This window comes from Saccopteryx bilineata, chromosome 5 (genome assembly GCF_036850765.1).
Source record: "Saccopteryx bilineata isolate mSacBil1 chromosome 5, mSacBil1_pri_phased_curated, whole genome shotgun sequence".
Classification (NCBI taxonomy): Eukaryota; Metazoa; Chordata; class Mammalia; order Chiroptera; family Emballonuridae; genus Saccopteryx; species Saccopteryx bilineata.
In genome coordinates, this window is record NC_089494.1 from 96,560,076 (window position 1) to 96,586,784 (window position 26,709).

General features: G+C 35.0%; 1 protein-coding gene across 2 annotated transcripts in view; it reads right to left on the reverse strand.

Moving 5' to 3' along the window:
• The window catches only part of KYNU (kynureninase), a 130,084-nt gene that overhangs the window by 59,062 nt on the left and 44,313 nt on the right, over positions 1 to 26,709 (reverse strand). For both annotated transcript variants that reach the window (XM_066279745.1, XM_066279744.1), the window contains 4 exons: positions 23,303 to 23,364; positions 21,706 to 21,777; positions 18,312 to 18,386; positions 14,013 to 14,159 (listed from right to left, as the gene is read on the reverse strand). In XM_066279745.1, coding sequence (XP_066135842.1) covers positions 14,013 to 14,159; positions 18,312 to 18,386; positions 21,706 to 21,777; positions 23,303 to 23,364 — 356 coding nt within the window. The remainder of the gene's footprint in view (positions 1 to 14,012; positions 14,160 to 18,311; positions 18,387 to 21,705; positions 21,778 to 23,302; positions 23,365 to 26,709) is intronic.

Below are 26,709 nucleotides of genomic sequence, written 5' to 3' on the forward strand. Positions count from 1 at the left end.
TCATGTGTTTTGGTTTTTGTAATTTCTTCTAGCAAAATACTAATCATTTTTAAGCAGTGAAACATGACACACAGGCTAGCTCACTGTCTCTTATTTGTACAGACCACTATTGCAGAAACTAGATTGACCCTTATAACCCAGCTTTATAAAAGTAGATGTTGATGAGACTGGCAAATCTAGAGATGAGAAATGGAGGGAGCATGGGAATATTTTGCTAATAAAATTTAACAAGAATGTATTAATTAAGAAGGTCCGAGACAGCATGAAAAGCTACATGGGAAGAAAGAGTAAATAATCTGAGAGAGAAGAAAAACAAAAAGATTTTGAGACCTTAAAGGGCTAAGTAATTTGAAAGTGAAAACATCTATTTGTGGATGTGCTTTCAAGAGCAAATTTCAGGGTTTTTTTGTTTGTTTGTTTTGTCTTCTCTATTTATTGTCAGCAGTAAGTACAAAACTGAAGAGAGGACTGAAACAGGTTGAGTATTCTTGAGTCTGTCTCCAGTTGTCCAGAACTTCACACAAAATATAGTTTGTTTGATTTATCTCAGATACCCAGAATGAAAAAATAGCTTAAGATAATTTTCCAAACTTAATTTAGTTCACTTAATATTTAATGATTTAACAGGGCAGTCTACATGTTCTAAGTATGGGAAAGAATGAAAATAAAATTTGAAAGGAAACTCAAAATTTATAAAAACACACAGTATTTTGATTTTTAGACTACTTATCATTATAAGTAATTCTTCAAAATTTTCTGATTCTATTTAAATAATAACAGAGTTACGATTTTTATGCAATATGTGATCCATAACATTAGCCTGATCTATTCTTCCTTATGTTCACTCACTTATCCTTTCAGTGGTCATACAGGTATGTATTTAAAGATAAATGACCATGTGCAAAGCATAAGCATGAACCTGTGAATTTTGTAAGGTTCACCCTCAATCAATCATTAAATATTTTACTCATATAAGCTTCTTAAATTTGAAAATTAAGCATAGAAATAATTACAAGACAGTGTAAAAGGTAGATGATAATACATTTCCCACCATGCTATAAAAATACAACAGAAAGATAGATTTAGCTTGACACTGATGAGCCCAAAAATTTTGATGAAGGTCAAAAATTGAACACTCATGTTTCTACAGGAGTTAGTCAAGTAATATATAAATTTTGTCTATATGAAATACTTCACTTTACTGTTTATTGTAAGAATATAACACAAACATAAATATATATGTCAACTGTCACTGTGCTTCAATGCTAGGGTCAATATATAGCAGTGGTACTTGTATTGAACTGCTCAAATCTCACCTAATGGACAGAACTGTTATTCAGCCTTGCCACTCACTATTCTACAGGAATGATGGTCCACTCATGCCAAACTTCTAATATTTCAAGAGATGTTGAAAATAAGAATTTTTATGTAAAATCTTCTGATCTTCCATTGTTGGCACTTGATGAAAAAATTTTAATATGTCATATTTGCATATACAAAGGAGACTAAACACAGTAAATCTCTAGGACAGGCTATAACCTATGAAGCAGGTTAGTGGTTGAGCTAGGCAGATTAGTAGAAAATAGATGTATATGGTAACTCCAGGTGGAAAGAAAGTGTAGAGGAAGAAAATGAAATATTTGCACAGCAAACATATCAAATCCTTAGTTTTGCTGTAATATAAGCTATTAGAAAGCAAAGAAAAAATATAATATTGACAAGTTAAGTATGCAAAGTCATAAAAGACTAAAGTGATTTGAAGTTTTTTCTATAAATAGTAGAAAAGAGTAATGATCATCATGTGGAATCAAATGTATATTAAGGAATCAAGTAAGAAATATATGGGCCAATGCAACCTTCCCAACAATGCACAACTGACTTTTTGGAAGCATGGTGATTTTTAACTTTTATTTATCTATTTTTATCTCCCTGTCTTGTTATAAAGTATATTTAAAGCTACTTAATGTATTAATCACATGGCAATGATACTTTTATTAGATGTAAAAATGACCCACTTAGATGTAAAATGAAAATTTAATCTTCCATAAAATATTTTTCTGGTATTCATTATTTCAATCTAACATATACACATAGCTCAATGGAGTAGAATATAGAGCCCAGAAATAAACTTTCACATAATGATCAATTAAATTATGAGAAAAGAAGTAAGAATATACAATGGGGAAAAGACAGTGTCTTCAGTAGTGTTGGGAAAACTGGACAGTTATATGCAAAAGAATATATCTAAAGCGTTATTTATACCATATACAAAAATAAACTTAAAATGGATTAAATAATTGAATGTGAGATCTAAATTCATAAAATTCCTGGAAGAAAACATAGGCAGTATGCCCTTTGAAATTATGCTTAGCAATACTTTTGGGGGCTAGTCTCCTCAGGCAAGAGCAAGAAAGCAAAAATAAATAATCAGGATTCAATATAACTAAAAGTTTTTGCACGAGGAAGAAAATCATCAATGAAATGAAAAGACAACTTACTAAATGGGAGAAGATATACCAGAAAAAAGTTTAATATCCAAAATATATTAAAATATCATACATTTTAATACCAATAACAAAAATCCAATTAAAAAACAGGCAGAAGACCTGAGTAGATATTGCTCCCAAGGGGACACATCCATGGTCAAAAGACATAAGAAAAGATGCTGAACATCATTAATTATCAGGGACATACAAGTTAAAATCACAATGAGATATCAACTCATACCTTTCAGAATAGCTATTATGAATAAACCAACAACTAATAAATGCTGAAAAAATGTGGAGTAAAAGGAACACTTATACACTGTTGGTGGAATTGTAAATTCATTACAGAGATTTTTCAAAAAGTTAAAAATAGAGATGCTATAAAATCCAGCAATTACACTTCTGCTTATTTACCTGAAGTAAGCAAAAGTTACTTATCAGCTTGAGCCCAAAGTCGCTGTCTTGAGCAAGGGGTCACTAGCTCTGCTATAGCTCCCCAGTTAAGACATATATGAGAAAGCAATCAATGATCAACTAAGGTGCCACAATGTAGAATTGATGCTTCTCATCTCTCTCCCTTCTTGTCTGTTTGTCCCTATCTGTCCCTTTCTCTGTCTCTCTCTCTGTTACAACCCCCCCCCCAAAACAAAAACAAAATCAAAAGCCTGACCAGGCAGTGGTGCAGTGGATAGAGCATCAGACTGGGACACAGAGACCCTGAGGTCGCCGGCTTGAGCACAAGCTCAACTGGTTTGAGCAAGGCTCACCAGCTTGAGCCCAAGGTCACTGGCTAGAGCAAGGGGTCACTTGCTCTGCTATAGCCCCCCAGTCAAGACATATATGAGAAAGCAATCAATGATCAACTAAGGTGCCACAGTGAAGAATTGATGCTTCTCATCTCTCTCCCTTTCAGTCTGTCCCTATCTGTCCCTTTCTCTTTCTCTGTCACAAAAAGAAAAGAAAACAAAAGTTACATGTACCCCTTCACATTGAAACATTATTAAAAATAGTCAAGATCTAAAAACAACTTAGATGTTCCTCAATAGATGGATAAAGCTTTGTATATACATATATAATAAAATATATTATAAATAATATAATAAAATATTATTTAGCCATAAAAGGAATGAAACTTGATCATTTGTAGCAATACAATGGACCAAGAGGGAATTATATTAAGTGACATAAGTCAGACAGAGGAAGATAAATACCCTATCATCTCCCTTACATGTCATTTAAAAAAATAAATAAATGAATAAACAAAACACAAGTATACCCAGAGATATAGTGAACAAGCTGATGACTAACAAAGATGGAAGGGGATGAAATAAAAATATAAATAAACAAACAAACAAACAAACAAATAATCTTTTTCTCTCCTCACCTAAAAAAAAAAGATTGTGCAATAAAATTTCCAGGGCATACAAAATAAATGGCTTTGAAACAACACTCAGAAACTTGGTCAGTGACACGTAACAAATGGGTAGGAACATGATAAAGATGACAGTACAATTTTCACATGTTCAATGGTTAGGAAACATAATAAATGAGCAGAGATCCTGAGAAGTCTTTTCTAAAGAAGACAGACAGATGGCCAACAGGCACATGAAAACATCCTCAACATCACTAATCATCATTTAAATGCCAAAATGTGGTATCACTTGTCAAAATGGCATTATTAGAAAAACAAAACAAGTGTTGGTGAGGATGTGGAGAAATGCAATTCTTCATACACTGTTGGCGGGAAGGAAAATGGTACAGCCACTGTGGAAAACAGTATGGAGGTTATTCAAAAAACTAAACCACAACTACCATATGATTCAGCAATTTCCCTTGTGGGTATTTATCCAAAGAAATACAAAACACTGATTTGATGCAACATATAGATCCCTATGTTCATTGAAGCATTATTTAAAACAGCCAAGATATGGAAACAACCTAAGTGTCTATTGATCAGTGAATGGGTAAACAAGATATGGTACAAATATGCAATATAATATTACTCAGGCAAAATAAAGAATGAAATCTTTTCAATTCTAACATTATTATGTTAAGTGAAATAAGTCAGACAAAGAAAGACAAATACTGCATGATTTCACTAATATGTGGAATCTAAAATGCAAAACAAATGAGCAAAGAAAACAAAATTTAAGACTCATAGAGCGAGCTCCAAGATGGCAGCAGAGTAGGTGGACGCACAGACGCCCAGCTCTCAACACCAAACTGGAATACAAATCAATTTAGGAAAAATCAGCATGAAAAACCAACACTGAACTGCAAGAACAGCTCTCAAAAATCAAGGAGCAAAGGGGAAGCCACAATAATCCTGGTAAGGAGTGCCTGAAACTCCTCTGCTTACAGGAATGGAAGGGGGAGGGGGTGAGGCTGAGAGCCCAGAGAGGATTTCACAGAGGAAAAAGAGCAGAAACTACTGCTCACAGCCACTTACCTGGCAACCAGGGAGCAAGGTGGGTTGAAAAGACCAGCTTATCTCCCAAGTGGAAAGGACAGGGAGAGGGACAGACTGTGAGGGGCTAAGGTATGCAAGAAACAAAATAAAAAAGCTGACTCATTCATGCTGGAGGTGGCCATAGCTGAGGGAGGGACTGAACCTTTCACAAAACAGAGCTGAAGTGCTTCCGGATCAGAGATTTCCGGACATCAATCCAGCTCCAATCAGCGCAACAAGACACAGCTGAAAACAAGAAGTGGGGAGGAGGGGCAGTAACTCAGGTCTCCATGGAGAAATGAGATACACCTCCCCCTACTGAAGCTGAGAAAAAACCCTGCCCCCAATGAGATCAGTTGGTAGAAAAGACTTTCACCATCTCAGGTTACACCCACAGCATTCCTGGTTACAGTTTCAAGGAAGCCCCCTGCTGAGATCAGTTAACAAGACTACCACCTGTTAAGAAAACAAACAAATCAAGACTTCAAAGCTGCCCAAATCCGAAATTGGATTACAAATAATAGCTGATACCAACCCAAGAAGACCTAGAAATAACACAACTGAAAACTGGAGGCAGACAACACCAAGCCTAGACTCAACCAACTCTACAAATAAAACACCATGATGAGAAGACAAAGGACTGCAATCCAAATGAAACCACAAGAGACACCTTTGAGAGATGAACGGAGTGATATGGAAATAATCAAACTTCCAGAAGCAGAGTTCAAAATAATGATTGTAAGGATGCTTAGGGATCTTAGAACAACAATGGAGGGGCAGTTTGAAAACCTAAATAAAGAAATAGCAAGTATAAAAAAGAACCAGTCGGAGATGACAAATACAATATCAGAAATAAAGACCACAATGGAAGGAATTAAAAACAGGATAGATAGAGCAGAGGATCAAATCAGTGAGTTAGAGAACAACTGGAATGAAGGCATGAAAGCAGAGAAGAAAAGAGAAAAGAGACTCAAAAAGTCAGAGGAAACTCTTAGAGAGCTCTGTGACAACATGAAAAGAAATAACATCTGCATCATAGGGGTTCCTGAAGAAGAAGAAAAGGAACAAGGAATAGAGATGTTGTTCAATCATATCATAGCTGAAAATTTTCCTATATTAATGCAAGAGAAACTCTCACAAGTCCAAGAAGCACAGAGGACTCCATTAAAGAGAAACCCAAAGAAACCTACACCAAGACACATCATAATTAAAATACCAAAGCTAAGTGATAAAGAGAAAATATTAAAAGCTGCAAGAGAAAAAAAAGTTATCACCTACAAAGGAGCCCCCATAAGGATGACATCTGACTTCTCAACAGAAACACTTGAGGCCAGAAGGGAATGGCAAGAAATATTCAAAGTAATGCAGAACAAGAACCTACAACCAAGACTACTTTATCCAGCAAGGCTATCGTTTAAAATTGAAGGAGAAATAAAAAGCTTCCCAGACAAAAAACAACTCAACGAATTCATTAAAACCAAACCAATGCTGCAGGAAATGTTAAGGGGCCTGTTGTAAACAGATCAAAGTGGGAAAAGAATATAGCAAAAAAGGAATACAGCTTTAAAGAATAAAATGGCAATATACAACTACATATCAATAATAACCATAAATGTAAATGGATTAAATGATCCAATCAAAAGACATTGGGTAGCTGCGTGGATAAGAAAAAAGGACCCATACATATGCTGTCTACAAGAGACACACCTTAGAACAAAAGATACACATATATTGAAGGTAAAAGGATGGAAAAAAACGTTTCATGCAAATGGAAATGAAAAAAAAGCTGGGGTAGCAATACTTATATACAACAAATTGAACTTTAAAACAAAGGATATAGTAAGAGATAAAGAAGGCCACTACATAATGATAAAGTAATTCAACAGGAAGATATAACTATTATTAATATAAATATCTATGCACCTCATATAGGAGCACCTAAATATATAAAGCAGACTTTGGTGGATTTAAAGGGCGAGATCAACAGCAATACTGTAATAGTAGGGGATTTCAATACCCCACTAACATCACTAGATAGATCCTCAAGAAAGAAAATTAACAAAGAAACAGCAGACTTATTGGAAACACTAGATCAACTCGATTTAATAGATATCTTCAGAACCTTTCACCCTAAAGCAGCAGAATATACATTCTTTTCAAGTGCTCATGGTACATTCTCTAGGATAGACCACATGTTAGGGCACAAAAGTGCTCTCAACAAATTTAAGAAGACTGAAATCATATCAAGCACTTTCTCCGATCACAACGGCATGAAACTAGAAATGAATCACAGCAGAAAAGCTCAAAAATTCTCAAACACATGGAAACTAAATAGCAGGCTTTAAATAACAAATGGATTAAGAATGAGATCAAAGAAGAAATAAAAAAATTCCTAGAAACGAATGACAATGACCATACAACAACTCAAAATTTATGGGACACAGCGAAAGCAGTGCTGAGAGAGAAGTTCATAGCACTACAGGCACACTTTCAGAAGCTAGAAAAAGCTCAAATAAACAACTTAACCCTGCATCTAAAAGAACTAGAAAAAGAACAGCAAGTAAAGCCCAAATGTAGTAGAAGGAAGGAAATAATAAAGATCAGAGCAGAAATAAATGACATAGAGGCTAAAGAAACAATACAGAGGATCAATGAAACTAGGAGCTGGTTCTTTGAAAAGGTAAACAAGATTGATGAACCTTTAAGTAGACTCACCAAGAAAAAAAGAGAGAGGACTCAAATAAATAAAATTAGAAATGAGAGAGGAGAAATAACAACTGACTCAACAGAAATACAAAATATTATAAGAAAATACAATGAAGAACTGTATGCCAAAAAACTAGATAACCTAGATGAAATGGACAAATTCCTTGAAACATACAATCTTCCAAAAATCAATCTGGAAGAATCAGAAAACCTAAACAGACCAATTATAGCAAATGAGATCGAAACAGTTATCAAAAAACTCCCAACAAAGAAAAGTCCGGGGCCCGATGGCTTCACAACGGAATTCTACCAAATATTCAAAGAAGAACTAACTTCTATCCTTCTCAAACTATTTCAAAAAATTCAAGAGGAAGGAAGACTTCCAAGCTCCTTTTATGAGGCGAGCATAATTCTGATTCCAAAACCAGGCAAAGACAACACAAAGAAAAAAAATTATAGGCCAATATCTCTGATGATTATAGATGCTAAAATCCTCAACAAAATATTAGCAAACCGGATCCAACAATATACGGAAAAAATCATACACCATGATCAAGTGGGATTTATTCTGGGGAGGCAAGGCTGGTACAGTATTCGTAAATCAATCAATGTGATGCATCACATAAACAAAAAGAAGGAAAAAAACCATATAATAATTTCAATAGATGCAGAAAAAGCATTTGATAAAATCCAGCACCCATTCATGATCAAAACTCTCAGCAAAGTGGGAATACAGGGAACATACCTCAACATGATAAAAGCCATCTATGACAAACCCACAGCCAACATCATACTCAATGGGAAAAAATTAAAAGCAATACCCTTAAGATCAGGAACAAGGCAGGGGTACCCCCTTTCACCACTCTTATTTAACATAGTCCTGGAAGTCCTAGCCATAGCAATCAGACAAGAAGAAATAAAAGGCATTCAAGTTGGAAAAGAAGTAAACCTATCATTATTTGCAGATGATATGACATTGTATATAGAAAACCCTAAAGTCTCAGTCAAAAAACTACTGGACCTGATAAATAAATTCAGCAAAGTGGCAGGATATAAAATCAATACTCAGAAATCAGAAGCATTTTTATACACCAACAATGAACAGTCAGAAAGAGAAATTAAGGAAACAATCCCCTTCACAATTACTACCAAAAAAATCAAGTACCTAGGAGTAAACTTAACCAAGGAGACTAAAGACTTGTACTCGGAAAATTACAAAGCATTCATAAAAGAAATCAAGGAAGATACAAACAAGTGGAAGCATATACCGTGTTCATGGTTAGGAAGAATAAACATCATTAAAATGTCTATATTACCCAAAGCAATTTATAAATTCAATGCAATACCAATTAAAATACCAATGACATACTTCAAAGATATAGAACACATATTCCAAAAATTTATATGGAACCAAAAGAGGACACGAATAGCCTCAGCAATTTTAAAAAAGAAGAATAAAGTGGGAGGTATCACACTTCCTGATATCAAGTTATACTACAAGGCCGTTGTACTCAAAACAGCCTGATACTGGCATAAGAACAGGCATATAGATCAATGGAACAGAACAGAGAACCCAGAAATAAACCCACAGTTCTATGGACAACTGATATTTGACAAAGGAGGTAAGGAAATACAATGGAGTAAAGACAGCCTCTTTAACAAATGGTGATGGGAAAATTGGACAGCTACCTGCAAAAAAATGAAACTAGATCACCAGCTTACACCACTTACAAAAATAAACTCAAAATGGATAAAAGACTTAAATGTAGGCCATGAAACCATAAGCATCTTAGAAGAAAACATAGGCAGTAAGCTCTCGGACATCTCTCAGAGCAATATATTTGCTGATTTATCTCCACGGGGAAGTGAAATAAAAGACAGGATAAACAAATGGAACTATATCAAACTAAAAAGCTTTTGCACAGCTAAAGACAACAAGAACAGAATAAAAAGACAAACTACACAATGGGAGAACATATTTGACAATACGTCTGATAAGGGGTTAATAACCAAAATTTATAAAGAACTTGTAAAACTCAACACCAGGAAGACAAACAACCCAATCCAAAAATGGGCAAAAGAGATGAATAGACACTTCTCCAAAGAGGACATACAGATGGCCAATAGGCATATGAAAAAATGCTCAACATCACTAATCATTAGAGAAATGCAAATTAAAACCACAATGAGATATCACCTCACACCAGTCAGAATGGCGCTTATCAACAAAACAACACAGAATAAGTGCTGGCGAGGATGTGGAGAAAAGGGAACCCTCCTGCACTGCTGGTGGGAATGCAGACTGGTGCAGCCACTGTGGAAAACAGTATGGAGATTCCTCAAAAAATTAAAAATTGAATTGCCTTTTGACCCAGCTATCCCACTTTTAGGAATATACCCCAAGGACATCATAGAACGGCTCGAAAAGGAGAAATGCACCCGCATGTTTGTGGCTGCATTGTTCACAATAGCGAAGATCTGGAAACAGCCCAAGTGTCCGTCAGAGGACGAGTGGATTAAAAAGCTTTGGTACATATATACTATGGAATACTACTCAGCCATAAGAAATGATGACATCGGATCATTTACAATATAACATGGATGGACCTTGACAACATTATACGGAGTGAAATAAGTAAATCAGAAAAAAAACTAAGAACTATATGAATCCATACATAGAAGGGACATAAAAATGAGACTCAGAGACATGAACGAGAATGTGATGGCAACAGGGGTGGGGGGTTGGGGGAGGGGGGATGGGGTGAAGAAGGAGAGAGGGGTTGGGGGAGGGGAGGGGCACGGAGAAAACCAGATAGAGGGTGACGGAAGACAATTTGACTTTGGGGGAGGTGTGTGCAGCACGGTCAAATGTCAAAATAATCTAGAGATATTTTCTCTCAACATATGTACCCTGATTTATCAATGTCACTGCATTAAATTAAAAAAAAAAAAAAAAAAGACTCATGGAGCCTGGAAACAAAGTAGTAGTTACCAGAGCTGAGAGATGTTGGTGAGTGGTAAAATGATTGAAGGGAATCAAAAGTTACAAACATTCAGTTATAAAATAATAAGTCATGGGTGTATAATATAAAGAATAGGGAATATAGCTATAATATCACAGTAACTTTTGTGACAGATGGTAACTAGGCTTCTTATAGAGATTATGTTGTTATGTATATAAATATAAAATCACCATGATGTACTCCTGAAAGTAATAGAACATTTTATGTCAATTATTCACTGTTAAAAAACAACAACAAAATAACTCCACAGAAAACTACAATGTGCTACTATTACAAACTAATCAGATCTGTATTTGGTGAGAATGGAGAGCAATAGAAACTCTCATACATGCTGGCAGCAGTACGTGTCAAATTGATACAGCCATCTAGAAAATTGGCATTATTGATTGAAAACGAAATAGACATACTAATGTTCCAAAAATTACGCTTGTAGCTACATACTTAACAGAAATGTGTATGAATGTTTACTCAAACAAATTTATGAGAATATTCAGAATAACATTTATTTTAATAGTTCTCAGGTAGAAATAAAATTCAAAAATATCTATTCTGATTGGAATGAAAAAAAATTGTTACTTATTTATATGTTGTAATAATATACTAAAATTAAAAGAAAAAAACTACTGGTACATGAAATATGGTAAATCTTACAAATGTCATAGTGATAAAATAATTCAGACACAAAATAATATATATTAACCCATTCATATAAAGTTTAAAGATGGACAAAGTTAATATGTATAGTTAGAAGTCAGGAGAATGGTATCTTTGGAGGAGAGGTAACAGGCAGTTGTTGGTAGAAGAAAAAATTGAGGATTCAACATGTTATAAATGTTCTAAAAGTTTCTTGATGTAAGTGTGGTGGTTTTAAAGATCCAGAATAACTCCTCAATAACTTTTGTTTATATTTTTTGCTATTTTCACATGCATACATTACTTTTAAAATCTTCTGTCTTTGCCCTGGCCGGTTGGCTCAGCGGTGGAGCGTCGGCCTGGCGTGCGGGGGACCCAGGTTCTATTCCCGGCCAGGGCACATAAGAGAGGCGCCCATTTGCTTCTCCACCCCCTCCCCTCCTTCCTCTCTGTCTCTCTCTTCCCCTCCCGCAGCTGCAGCCGAGGCTCCAATGGAGCGGGGATGGCCCGGGTGCTGGGGATGGCTCCTCGGACTCTGCCCCAGGCGCTGGAGTGGCTCTGGTCCTGGCAGAGCATCGCCCCCTGGTGGGCAGAGCATCGCCCCTGGTGGGCGTGTCGGGTGGATCCCAGTCAGGTGCATGCGGGAGTCTGTCTGTGTCTCCCCATTTCCAGCTTCAGAAAAATACACACACAAAAAAATCTTGTCTTCAATTTTCTTTTACATAATTTTAAAGTTCCTACATCAAAATCTATTCTTGTTGACTCTTATAGCTCAATTCCAACAATATTTTTGTTTCCAACACACTTCATTTCTAAAAACTGTCTCTTTTTTATCTCACTGAGCCATTCTTAACAGCCTTTTTTAGAGTTTCCTATCACTTTCTTGACTGACACATTTAATATTTTTTCTGCCTCTCATTTAGTTTTATCTTCATAGACCATCCAAGTGACTTCTGTAAGTTATATATATTTTCGAGAACTCTTCTTAACCTCCAGTGAGGGGGTGAGGGAGGAATTGTATAGCAAGAGTAAAAATGCTTGTTGGAATAATTTTTTAGTGGATACATCTAAATCTGCTATATCACCATTTAACACCCATAGTATATCACTTCTTTATGGTTACATTAATATGAAACTGCTCATTCCTGTCTTTTTGACTAAAAGTTCCCCAAGAATTTCAGTTGGTAGGCACTTATATTTTTAAGTGAAAAAAGAGACATGCATAATGCTGAGAGAATGGTTTTAGCAACTAACGTAGTTAAGAACGATAGTTACATATAACAACTAAATAAACAAATGTATTTGGCTTTTAAATGGAAATAAAAGGAAATGTATATCTGACCTACTTTCTATAACTTCATATTTGTTGAGGACAGTAGAAAGGGGGAGGTGACCATCATTTCACAACAGAATGCATGCAATCTAATAGGTATTTTGTATTCTTTAATATTTACACTTGAATTTATTAACTGAGTCTTGTTATCACAAAAGAACACTTTTGAAAACAGAGATTCAGTAAAGTCAAGTAATTTGCTTGAGATCATGTAACAGCTAAATGACATAGCCAAGATTTGAACCTTGGTCTGTGTGATTAATTCCAAAATCTATGGTCTTTCTTCTCTATCTTGGTGGTCGTTTCTAAGAAGGTTAATGAGATGTGCATATAAACTGAGGGATTTGGAGACTGATGATTACTTGTCTAACACTTTTAAATATATTTTTTATTGCCCCCCCTTTGTTTTGGTGCTTAACATTTGATATCTAAATTAAGAAAACATTATCTTTATATCTTGTAATGCACCAGTTTCACAGTTATCTATCAAACCAGTTGGAAGTCATGGTTGAAAATTCCTAGAGACTGCTGATCATGGTGCTCAATTTCTTTTCACTAGTTTCATTCATTAGCTTCAATAACTGAATATATTAATAAGACCTCATATATATATTAATCCCATAAACTATTAATGTTTAGAACAAAATTTAATTGTCACCTTTTTAAATACATGACCTGATTGCCAAATCAAATAGAATGGTTATTAAAATTTTTAAGTTCAAAATTTAACTATTGAGTGTTACTCTTCTCTGGTTTCTTTTGTCAAGCAAAGAAAAATTAAAATAATTTTTTTTACAAATACAAATATACAGAGACACTATTTCAAAATGGTAAATAACTTAAGTGTGATTTAGTAATACTTAAAGAAAAATTCTTGTTTAGGTGATATAATTTCTTAAGATTCTTAAGGGGAAAATGGCTTCCTTAAACTGTGTAAAGCTCCATCTACCAATAAATTTTCATTCTGCATCTCTTCTTCTTCAGGTATTTAGAATTAAGCAAGACTAAAATCATTTAGAATGAGTTATAGTATAACAAACAGTCCTAGCATATAGCTGTTATCCTAAATATTCTGTCTGCTTCTTGTTGACTAAGCAGTTTAGCACCAATGATATCACCTGCAGGAAGCTCACCTCTCCTACTGACTGAGGTAAATATTGGGACAGCAGATGCTAGTAAGGAGGTGAGACCAGAGAAATGACAAAAAGAGGTTTAAATAAAGATGCCTAAAGCAAAAAAGATTATAGATTTTTTAAATGTAAAGCTTTATCTCTTTTAAACTCTTTAAATAATTTTACACAGACACAAAGCTATTCACTAGAAGTACAGGTAGCATACATCTCAGTAGAGTGATGTTTGGGAAGGAGCAATGATGTGCATACCTTTGCTTGTCCTGCTTTTGTGATGGCGGGTATATTAAAGAGCTGTCCAGTGTAGAAATGCACCCCACTGAACAGGATCACTGCAATAGAGTCCCCTTCCTTTTCAATTACTTCAAGGATATCTTCAGTTCTCCAGGTTTCTTCCCCCTAAAGTTGATTTAGGCACTAGTTACATCATACCCACAAAAATAAATGTCTCAACTCATATTTCCCAATCTAAAATTCACCATGAGCTCTTTTCCACCATGAGTAAAATGAAAGATAAGTTTTTTTTCAGATTAATTATCTTTCAAAATTTGGCAAGAGAGCAACACTTCAGCATGCCTTTTCTTATTATTAAGTAATGATACATTTTTGCAGAATCTTACTTAGTTTATTCTTCAGGGTTTCAATTAATTGTTACTACTTGCTTACCTATAAATTGTTTTCTTCTTATTCCTATCCGATAAAATACAAAAAATACAAGTCCTTGAAATATAAAATGTGAAGAGAAAATTTTAAGACATAAGTATCTCACTTATCAATGTAACATCATGTTTTTTTTTCCAGAATAAAACACTAAATGTGCCTTTCATCTGAATATCTTCTATTAACTTAAGTGTTAAAACTCTCCCACATCAATGTAAAGAGCAAAAACCTATATGAAGAAGGATATCAATAAAACTCAATTATTAGGGTTATTTTTCTACACATTTCCCCACCCAAGATGAGTGGTTGGTTACTTAGTGACAGTCGCAAATGAAGTTAGATTTTTATTTGCAAACAACTTGAACAAAAAGAAATCAGCTAAATACAAAATATCAACTTGTATTATAACAATTTTTATCTACTCATAAAGCCTTCAGGAATTTTCTCTAGTGCTATATCTCACATGATTTTGAGGTCAAAGCATCACCAACTAAATTAATATGTGAGGAAAATTTATTAAAGTGTTCATAAGTTTTCTCTCAGTTTTTTTTTTCTTTTTTTTTTTTTTTTATAATTTTATTTTTTTAATGGGGTGACATCAATAAATCAGGATACATATATTCAAAGATAACAAGTCCAGGTTATCTTGTCGTTCAATTATGTTGCATACCCACCACCCAAAGTCAGATTATCCTCTGTCACCTTCTATCTTGTTTTCTTTGTGCCCCTCCCACCCCCTATCCCTCTCCCATTCCCCCCTCCCCCCCGTAACCACCACACTCTTATCAATGTCTCTTAGTTTCACTATTATGTCCCACCTACGTATGGAATAATACAGTTCCTGTTTTTTTCTGATTTACTTATTTCGCTTCGTATCATGTTATCAAGATCCCACCATTTTGCTGTAAATGTTCCGAAGTCATCATTTCTTATGGCTGAGTAGTATTCCATAGTGTATATGTGCCACATCTTCTTTATCCAGTCATCTATTGATGGGCTTTTTGGTTGTTTCCATGTCCTGGCCACTGTGAACAATGCTGCAATAAACATGGGGCTGCATGTGTCTTTACGTATCAATGTTTCTGAGTTTTGGGGATATATACCCAGTAGAGGGATTGCTGGGTCATAAGGTAGTTCTATTTGCAGTTTTTTGAGGAACCACCATACTTTCTTCCATAATGGTTGTACTACTTTACATTCCCACCAACAGTGTATGAGGGTTCCTTTTTCTCCACAGCCTCTCCAACATTTGCTATTACCTGACTTGCTAATAACAGCTAATCGAACAGGTGTGAGGTGGTATCTCATTGCCGTTTTGATTTGCATTTCTCTAATAGCTAAAGAAGATGAGCATCTTTTCATATATCTGTTGGCCATTTGTATTTCTTCCTGGGAGAAGTGTCTATTCATATCCTCTTCCCATTTTTTTATTGGATTGTTTGTTTGTTTGTTGTTGAGTTTTATGAGTTCTTTGTATATTTTGGATATTAGGCCCTTATCTGAGCTGTTGTTTGAAAATATCATTTCCCATTTAGTTGGCTTTCTGTTTATTTTGTTATCAGTTTCCCTTGCTGAGCAAAAACTTCTTAGTCTGATGTAGTCCCATTCATTAATTTTTGCCTTCACTTCTCTTGCCATTGGAGTCAAATTCATAAAATGCTCTTTAAAACCCAGGTCCATGAGTTGAGTACCTATGTCTTCTTCTATGTACTTAATTGTTTCAGGTCTTATGTTTAGATCTTTGATCCATTTTGAGTTAATTTTTGTACAGGGGGAGAGACTGTAGTCCAGTTTCATTCTTTTGCATGTGGCTTTCCAGTTTTCCCAGCACCATTTATTGAAGAGGCTTTCTTTTCTCCATTGTGTGTTGTTGGCCCCTTTATCAAAAATTATTTGACTATATATATGTGGTTTTATTTCTGGACTTTCTATTCTGTTCCATTGGTCTGAGTGTCTATTTTTCTGCCAATACCATGCTGTTTTGATTGTCGTGGCCCTATAATAGAGTTTGAAGTCAGGTATTGTTATGCCCCCAGCTTCATTCTTTTTCTTTAGGATTGCTTTGGCTATTCGGGGTTTTTTATAGTTCCATATAAATCTGATGATTTTTTGCTCTATTTCTTTAAAAAATGTCATTGGGATTTTGATTCTCACTTCTTGTTAATTATTGTATCCCACGTTAGACATATATTATATATATATCACAAATATACGTACTCTAGTTTCTGCTAGAAGATTAGAACATATTTATAAAATGAGACTCTATAATACAAGTATTGATATTAAAATCTCTGAGTTATTAAATGATATATGTACCTTATGTATAAAAAAATTTTAATAATTCTCAGAAAAATTGTAAGTAAAATAAATAACATAGCAATCCAAAAACTCTTTTTCTTAAAAAAAAATCTATAATTTCAAAAAAGAGTAGAGAAAGTACTCTATATACAAATAGTTTTTATTTCTTTTAAAAATCAGTGATAAGCAAATAAATGTATTTGATAAAGATAGAATATGGCAACAGTTTTCAATTGGTGTGACACAAGAAAATCTTAAAACATGCATACCTATTACTTAGTCAGGGTCCCTGACCTTTTTTCCCTTAGATTGTCAAATAAAAGTATGACAGCAGCTAACACAATAGTTGTTCAGTGTGAATGAATCAAAATTATACCTATATTTTTAGTCAGATTAGCTAAATTAAAAAAAATGTATAATTTTTTTTTTTACTATGCTGCAGAATTTTAGTAATTAGTTTAGTTTATGAATGCCATGAGGTGAAAAATGTTGAAAATTGCTGGGATGTGATTCTCTCTCATGCTGACTTTCTCCAGTTTAGGAATGTCAGGGTGCTCCCATGATTATGATTACCTCATGAGGCTTCCTAACACTTGTCACTTTTAACATTAAGACTTGTGCTATATTAGTGGTTGTTTTCCTTTTTGCTAGCAATTTGATATTTATATGTGACCTATGGGGAAAAAAATCCTCTCACAGGTGTGAGAACTTTTTACTTCATTGATTTATTGCATGTTGGAAAATAGAATGGAAAGAACTAGATTTTAATTCCTCAAAGTATTCTGGGTTGAAAGAAATTATTGCTCAAAGATTGGCATAACAACCTGACAGCATCATTTATGAAACCTAAAATTTATTCTGTGTGGATCTTTTGGTGTGAAATTTCACAAGCTGTAGGGTTTTTATGTCAAAGTTTCTACAACTTAGCTTTAGATCTCAATTAATGTAAAGTACACAGTATTTTAGATCTTGAACATATGGCCAAGTCTGATTTGGTATTTTATTTGTTATCTATTTAAATACGGAATCTCAGAGAGATAATGTAACTTTCCCAAAGTCTTTTACCCAGTAAGTGGGTGGGTTTAAAATTTCCCATGGGTATATTAGCCATCTATAAAGACCAACTACTTCTACTGCACCATATCGTTTTCTACACTTTAGTCCAAGGTCAAAAGAAAACATATGATTCTTAGATTATGAAGAGACATAAAAGGTAGGCATAATTCGGTTCCAACAAATGTCACTAGTTTTTTAATATGATTTTAATGGTACCCAAGGCAATGGCAGTTAAATTGAAAATGATATATGCAATTTGCCTTCTCCTCCTAGCCTACTGGTGAATATGGAATACTCCGGTGCTGTTAACAGTAAGACAATTTACTTGTTCTCTGACTAGGCCTTGAATATGAAAATAAATAAACTTCTGAGTTAATGTTCCATTTTAAGCAAGATAACCTGTTACAGAAAGATAGGTCATTTATACTATATTGAAAGCTCCATTAAAGTAATGAAGATAATAAGCTTCTAAAGAAAATAAAGAAAGAAATCAATACTAAATACATAATAAATATTAATTTTTATTTCTCATAATACCTCTCTTGGTTTTATAATCCGCATAGATTTCTCAATGTTGAGTCCATGAAGCTGAAGCTGTGATTCAATAGCATACTAGAAAAGAAGGATAATTTCCTAAATCAAATTCAATGAAAAGAAATACTTTGACATCTCTCTTAAGATAAATAATGAAATAATGATAAAAGTATATCATTATATTAAACCAACTATATTAAATTAACACTATTAGTTAACAGTGACTAAACACAATACATTAAAGAAGAACTGCTTAATATAACTTACATTCAAGAATCTGAACATTCCTTGAAACACTAAATAATAGAGACAATTGGAAACATGAGTCATTTAGCCTTCAGGGAGTTACAAGAGATTTTAGGATAAGATATCAAATCACCTATGCAAGTCAAAACCAGAATTTATGAATAACCAAAGTGATAGTGTGAACTCATTAGGCTTGAACAGTAAATATACAAATGATTCACTCCAGAAAACCTAAGCTAGTGAAAGGAAAGAACATCAAAAAACCCTTCACTGAGCATACAAGATCTGAATGGGTTGCAATTATAGTAACTCTGAAGTTTTTCAAGATATTAATTAAGATCCCTTTTAGTGTGGTAATGGTTATTAATATGGACATAATTAAAATATTTTAAATTATATCATATGGGCTAGAAGAGTTAACAGTGATAATATAAGGACAAAACTCAAGTTTCTCTAACACTAAAACTGAAATGTGCAATATACCTTTTTCTTTGTGGCTAGAACAATCAAGTTTCTTATCAACTAAATTGCTGATAAGTAGCAAGATTTTTTTAGTGGGCCACAAGAAATTTTTTTTTTTTTTTTTTTTTTTTGGTGAGCCATAGTCTTTAATTTAGCTTGCACCCGGCGGGCAAGTAAAAATTCACACTGGGCTCCAAAACCCAGTCACATTCAGTGCTCACAAAGCTACTGACTTATCCAAGTTTCCTAGAATCAAAGGTTTCTAGCTCACCAGACTTATTCACCTCTGTTCCCCATCTCCTTCCTTATCCCAGATACAAACTCTACACAAACTGGCATCTCACTCAGCACTCCACCATCTTGGCTGCTTCTCCTGGCCTCCTCCACGTGGCCTTTCTCTGCTCTCCTCTGCTCTCTCTTCTAATCTCAGGAACCAAGAGCCAACTCTCGTTCCGCCCTCATTTTATATTGTAGCTTCACAACCTCTAATCCAATATACAAAGTAGGGAAGTCCCTAATACAAAGTCACTTCTCTGAGGCATGATTGGATTGTACCACCCCACATCAAAAAGGGTGGGAAAGGCTTAATCCCAAAACCAAGCCCCAGGCTACAATTCTCAACACACATTAATATCACCTGGGCAACGGCCTCTTTAACAAAGTGAGCATAATACATTTTATCTGCCCAACAATCCACCCCTATGCTCACTTTACTATCCACCAATTTACATCACCAGCATCCCCGTGCAAGGAAACTAGCACACTACACAAGTTACAACAGCACAAATCATACAGTTTCAACAATTACAAAGGTACATTTCACCAATATCTGAGCACTTTGCCAAAAGCGCAAAATGTCCTCGGCCTTCTTTCTAGCCATGGGAAAAGCTTCCCGGGGCAGGGGAGTGCTTCCAGCAAAGCCACCCCCCACCCCCATCAGGGTATTTTACATTGTCCAAAATCCGTAATCCGTAAGTCCATGCAACAAAGGAGCCAATGCCCACTCCGGTCGTAGTCCAGGAAACCAGTCCACGCACATGGGGCGTTAGCCACCCCCCTCATCCCTGCCGTCCTGGCAGGTCTTACACTGTCCCAAAGAGGAGCACGTGGCAATGGCAGTCAGCATTTCCATCTTGGCTCTGGAGAGCATGATAACGTTCAACCTATGTCCCCAAGATCGCAGACCTACCAGGGCCATAGTAGGTGATCCTTCCAGCTGGGCTTCCATCTTCTGGAGACTGCAAATCACAACTCCAGCCCGATTCTCCTTATCCTTTAAAGAGGAACTAAAAACACCAGCTCCCGCTGCCAGGCTCAAGCCCCGGGCCGCTGCCGCCTTCTGCTCCGCAGACCTTGCAGCTCCGGACCCGGCCTCAGCTTCAGCCTCAGCCTCAGCCTTAGCCTCAGCCCCGGCCTCCTGCCGCTGCTGGCTCTCCGCAACATCCAGGGCAAGCTGCAACTCACCAACCTCTGAATCCTCCTCCAGTGTTTGCTCCATTTCCAGGCAAATCTCGAACACCTGGTTGGCCTCCTCCTCCAGCATTTCCTCCAGCTCCAGGGTCAGCATTGGTTTCTCCTGCGTTTGCTCCATCTCCTTCCGCTGCTCGGTTTGCAGGTCCCGGGCAGCCTCTTCCACAGAGCTCTCAGTTTCCTCACACACGGCTATAAAAGTCAGCCAGCCTACGGTCCCCAAAAGGACAGCCATGGGGAACCATAACAGCAGCCAGTCCTCTACTCCACCGCTCAAAGGTGGTGGTTGCTCCATACCGAACTGTATCGAATCCTGCCACAGACTACGCCAAATGTAAAGCCAGAAGCCACGGCCAGGGCCACCATCACAGCAGCCGCCTGGCCCATGCAGGTTCGCATTGGATTCGGACAGTCAGCAAAGAAAGAGCGGAGCCAAAAACTGGTGAGCCATAGTCTTTAATTTAGCTTGCACCCGGCGGGCAAGTAAAAATTCACACTGGGCTCCAAAACCCAGTCACATTCAGTGCTCACAAAGCTACTGACTTATCCAAGTTTCCTAGAATCAAAGGTTTCTAGCTCACCAGACTTATTCACCTCTGTTCCCCATCTCCTTCCTTATCCCAGATACAAACTCTACACAAACTGGCATCTCACTCAGCACTCCACCATCTTGGCTGCTTCTCCTGGCCTCCTCCACGTGGCCTTTCTCTGCTCTCCTCTGCTCTCTCTTCTAATCTCAGGAACTAGCCACAAGAAATATTTTTAATTGTTAATAATATTTTCAATGTGTATGCTAGCATGCTGTAAAAAATAGACAAGTAAAAGTCTATATTACTATTCTATATAGCTAGAGGGTTTAAACACTAGGGTACCTATCGATTTAGTTTTATAAAAGAGCAACAAGACTTAACAAAGCATTTATAACTGCACTTGATTTAGACCAGCAGTTTGCTCAATGTCATTAAAAAAGACCAATAAATCAATGTTGGTATTCAATTCTTTCCTCCCTTAGCACATTTTACTTGAACAAAATAAATAAAACTACAGTTTATTTTTTAAAATGTCTAAATCAAAAGCATTTGACAATAAATTCTAAGATTACTTGGGAAAGTATAGTGAATAAACATTTAAGTCAGGCAAATAATATACTCCTCTGGGAAGAGTAGACAGAATATATATATATATTTGAAGAATTATATATAATTTGAAGAATTCTTACATGATCTGAAGGGAAGGCTTTGGCTTCTAGAAGAATTTTGTACCGTTTTGGTGTAGGCTTAAAAAATGATAACTGCAAAGAAATGGATTTATAAAGAAAAGCATTAATAAACAATTATACATTTGTTTATTTTGTACTACCCTTTCACTTTATAATCTCCAACATTTTAAAGGCATTAATTAATTACACATCTCAGTGTCTTTCAAGGGCAGCTTTTCCAATTAGCTTTTTTCCAATGAATTAGAAAGAGAAAGAAGATACTGACTCATTACGTTTATTGATGGTGATGCAAAGTTAGAAGAAAATGTGATTCAAAAAATACAAATCCTCAAACTTAAATTATAATTTAAAAAATCATCTTCCCATTGCATTTAATGGTAATTTCTCTATGGTGAGACTGAAATCTCCTGTCTTATTTATAATGATTTATCAATCACTGCAGATTTGGATTCTAGTACATAATATTTCCACTGCTTTATTATTTATGAGATCTTATTTTAGTTCCAACTAAAAAGTACTTTAGCCCTAAGACAAAACATTCACGTATTTAGAGGCACCATGGAGAAGTGGCTCATTTGTTATTTGGGCCTTTTTATTTCTCCCCACAGGTTCTGGAAAATGAAACTGACAACAACAGCAATGAAAATAATTGCTACTGTTAATTAGGTATTGATAATTGGCATGGATACTAAAGCAAATTTCATGCATTATCACATTTCATACATGTGCATATGTACAAGGTAGGTATTATTATCCTCATTTTTACAAGGGAGAAAATTAAGAATTAAAAATGCCAGAAATCTTGTCTAAATTCAAACAGGCATTAAGTAACTTAGCTGGGAGTCAAACCTAGGGATATCTGAATGTAAAACTATGTCTTCTACCATGATACTCAACATGCTCCATAAGCCTGTTCCTTCAAGGCATACTTAATAATAATTTCTCCAATTTACTAAAATAAAATATTAACGTCTCCACTGATCTTGGTCATGTAGACATGTTTACCAAAACTTGCTTAAAAACAAAAAATTTTCAAAACATCAAGCATTTACTATAGATACCATATTTCAAATCAAGATATATTTGAGACTTATTAAATATTTAGTATGCAAGAAGCACCTTAAATATAGAAATACATTTCAGGTATTAGGTGCCTTTACTTTAATTTAGTTTTATTTTCACATTCTTTTTAACCCATTTCTAAAAATTAATCTTCAAAAGCACAGCGATTCATCATCAGCCCCTGCTCAAGTCTAGCTATTGAAAAACTATCTTTCTATAACGCTCAGTGTTTCCTAGCTTTTGTATATCATTGTTTTGTGTACTTGCAAGCAGTTTTGCTTTTCACCCACTGTGACTCTTATACCTTATGTTCTAAGAGCTGTTCATTATTCTAAAGCTCTTTGCAAGAGTTAACTCTCCCATGAGTATGAAGAAGCCATTCTATCATGGTCCAACATTTCCTGCTAAAAATGAAAATAACCTCACGACTTATTTTTAAGTAAGTAAACCACCATATGCTCATGAATTAAAGATAGAAAAATGTCAGATTCTGTAAATGAATGTATACTAAACATTGGTGGGAAAGGAAGCTTACCAGTAGAAGATGTAAATTAACCGTCAAAGCATTCATTAGGACGATTTCTTTTTCATTGGCTCCTGCAAAGTAAACAGGTCATAATTTAAGTTTTTTCTGTTAGTGCTAAAGGTACTTGGAAAAACAGAATAGGAAGGCTTCACTCCTTCACCCTTTATTTCTTATAGATAAGTGCATGTTTGATGTGTCATAACAAAGAAATGGAAGTTTTCCCACTTGACTCGTTTTATCAAACAATAACTGGACTTACATACATATAGCTAGCTAAAATTATATCTTATTTTTGATAATAGTAAAATTAACAACAAAATAACAAAGCATTTGCTTTTATCCTATAAACTAAAAAGAATTTTTTCCTTTTATTAGCTAGTTTGTCAAATTCCCACAGAGCACAATTTTATGGGAAGTGTGTCTCCAAAAGAAACCTTAACAGAAATGAAAGCCCATCACTTTTTTTAAGCTGGTTGTTTCTAATGTCAAATTAAAATGCATCTTTCATAAAAGCAGGCTACTTTGCCAAACATAATTCACTGTTATTCTAGCGATATATGTGATAGTTTATAAGACAAAAGAGCTAGAAAGTAAAACATAAATATCTAAATAGCTCTAGGGCTTATACATCATGCTGATATAAGTAATTAATATAGATAGGTATTGTCTGATGCAAGAAACATGAAAAATTAAGATATCTATTACACAAACACAATCTGATCTAATTCTTATTACTGAGGGTTTTGACGCTAGAAGTAAATCCAAAGACGAAGCACACAGTGGACACTGAACTCAGAGCACAATAACAGCACGATAATACATTCCTTATTTTTAGTTTTTATGATGTCTCTTAAAGGCCATTAAACCCATGTAATGGGAATAAGGTCTCTTTTCATCAGTGAGAAATATAGTTTGTGAGCTTTAATGTTTGTAAGGTTGTACTAAATATTAGAAAAAAAAATGTATAATACAAGTCCTTCATTTTATATCCAAAGAGATACTTCTGCTGGCGTCCAATTGTAATAGCACAGACAGTAAGTGGCATAATTACTCTAAATAATAGATTCTGGGATTAGGTTACCTGAGGGGAGGCCACTGGAAATTCTGGTATAACGTATGCATTTAAATTTCAGCATAGCCATTTAAGGAAGGGTCTGTGTGTCTTCATAGAGTTAAAAAACAACAAACAAACAGAAACTACTTGTTGCATTTGGCAGTTGGGTTTACCCATTTGATACTTGATATACAAGGTTGGTGGGTGTATACCTGGTCATTGTACGGTGCATCACATCTGAAGTCCAGGGGCAAGAAAAACATTCTGATTCTACATTCTAAGCACTAAATAAAATTTCTCTTAAATATACTAGGTAGATATGAATAAGATATGCTTATGTTGTATGCAGTGGCATATGTCTTCTATCAAATGAGTATCTTCTTAAAATATAGGTAAAATGTTGCCAACTTTATTACATTTGTTTCTTTGAATGACAGTATAAATTTTTACTGCTATTTCCAAAACAAAACATTACCTAAAATATGTAATCTGATATTATCTTTAACTTTCTGTTAGTTATTTACATGCATCCTTTTTTAAAAAACCATTTATTTCAATAAAAAACATTTTGGCAAGGAGAATAGAAGAAGAAATGAAGGAAAAGTAATATAAAAAGACAGCAGAATTAATAGAAAGTAAAGCATTTGAAAGAATGCACTGGAATGAGGAGAAGAATAGCCATACCCACCCCCCCACCCACCCCCACACACACATCATCACAAAGTGAAAATCAACGGAGGAGTCAGGACAGGGTAGGGGAGAATTTCTATAGAGGCACAGACATTTTATTATCGCTTAATGATTACATGCTGATTAAAATGATTGTAGATTCCTGGAAAATTTTAGTCCTACAAACAATGTAGTGTTCATTTGAAATCATCAAAAAATTGTCTTGCATGGAAATGTGCTGAACCAGATGCACTGGGCTAAATTACCCTAGACGCGCACTGGATTGCGCTTCCTTCCCTTCACATTCAATGACATGCTAATGCCAACTCCAGTTTTTGTAAAGAATCCCTCACCTACTCAAATAATTCGTCCAGCCACACACATGAAAATTATTCTGCCCTGAAAGATTTTAAATTAAATTCAACCAAGTGCTATACAAAATGCTCTCCTCGTCTGCTACTGGAGTTTATTAAGGACAGGTCAATCTGAAACAGGTGCATGCACACACATTATATATCTGAAGATGTTAATATTAAAGTTTCAGAACACTAAAAGAAAAGTTTATTTCAAATATAACAAAAGAAATTGAAGAATTAAGTGGTGTTAACATCAAAGTGCCACAAATGATTTTTAGAGTATTTTTAAAAAAGAAATATGACATACTGACATATCTTTTTTAGTTCAAATCAGATTTCTGAAAGCACTATAGTTCTAATGTATTTAAATATCATCAGCATTCCATAAGAAAGTAAACCTTTCAAAAAAACTGAAGTTCTTTCAAGCTGCTTTTCTTTGTTTTCCTTCTTTTTTCTAAGAGTTTATTAAAAATTAATGTTGGAACATTAAGAACTACAAGTACCAGGGGAAATTCTTTTAAAAAGCTTCTCCAGAACTTATCAGGTACTTTGAAGATGATGTACAACTCACTGTGGAAAATGTCAAGATTTGAATCACTTCGCCTGAGATGGGTGTGAGCCAGGGCTCTCATTTGAAAAGAATTTCCTGCTTGTTTATTTTTTTAAATTTCTTATTGAATTCATTGGGTTGGCATTGGTTAATAAAATTCTTGTTTGTTTATTACTGAACATAATTTTTGCTTTACCAGGAGGTGAGACCTTATTAACCGCAAGCTCTGCCTTCTTCTTTCTATTGCTGGAAAGCTAAAATGTATTAAGCCTTTTTATGTGTCAACACCTGTAAATGTACAACATGTATTATCCTACACAATCTTTACAGTAGCCTGATAAAGTTATCTACTTTGATTTTTTGTGTTTCACCAATGCGGAAACTGATGTCAAAAGAGACGAACTAACTTGCTTAAAATCTCACAGATAAGGAAGCAGAAGACAAAAACCCTTTCACAGAAAAAATAATATTTAACTAAAACTTTTGTTCACAATTACATTAGTTGCAGTAAATCAAATGTAGGAGGCCCATGTTTATCACTACCTCCGCCCCCTGCATTTTCCTAACTGTAATTTAATTTTGCAAAGTGAGGATAATAGGCTCCCAGCTGCTTTTGATAACAGGGCTTATGATGAGGTCTTACACTGCCTTATATGTTTCCGCATATTTTATTAAACAGATGCAAATATGGTTGTTGATCTGGTTGTAAGGTCTATATTTGGGTAAATTTGAGAGCTCTCCACTTTATTTTTTGAGTAGCAAATTCCTTTAGCCTCTAGTGGTGGTT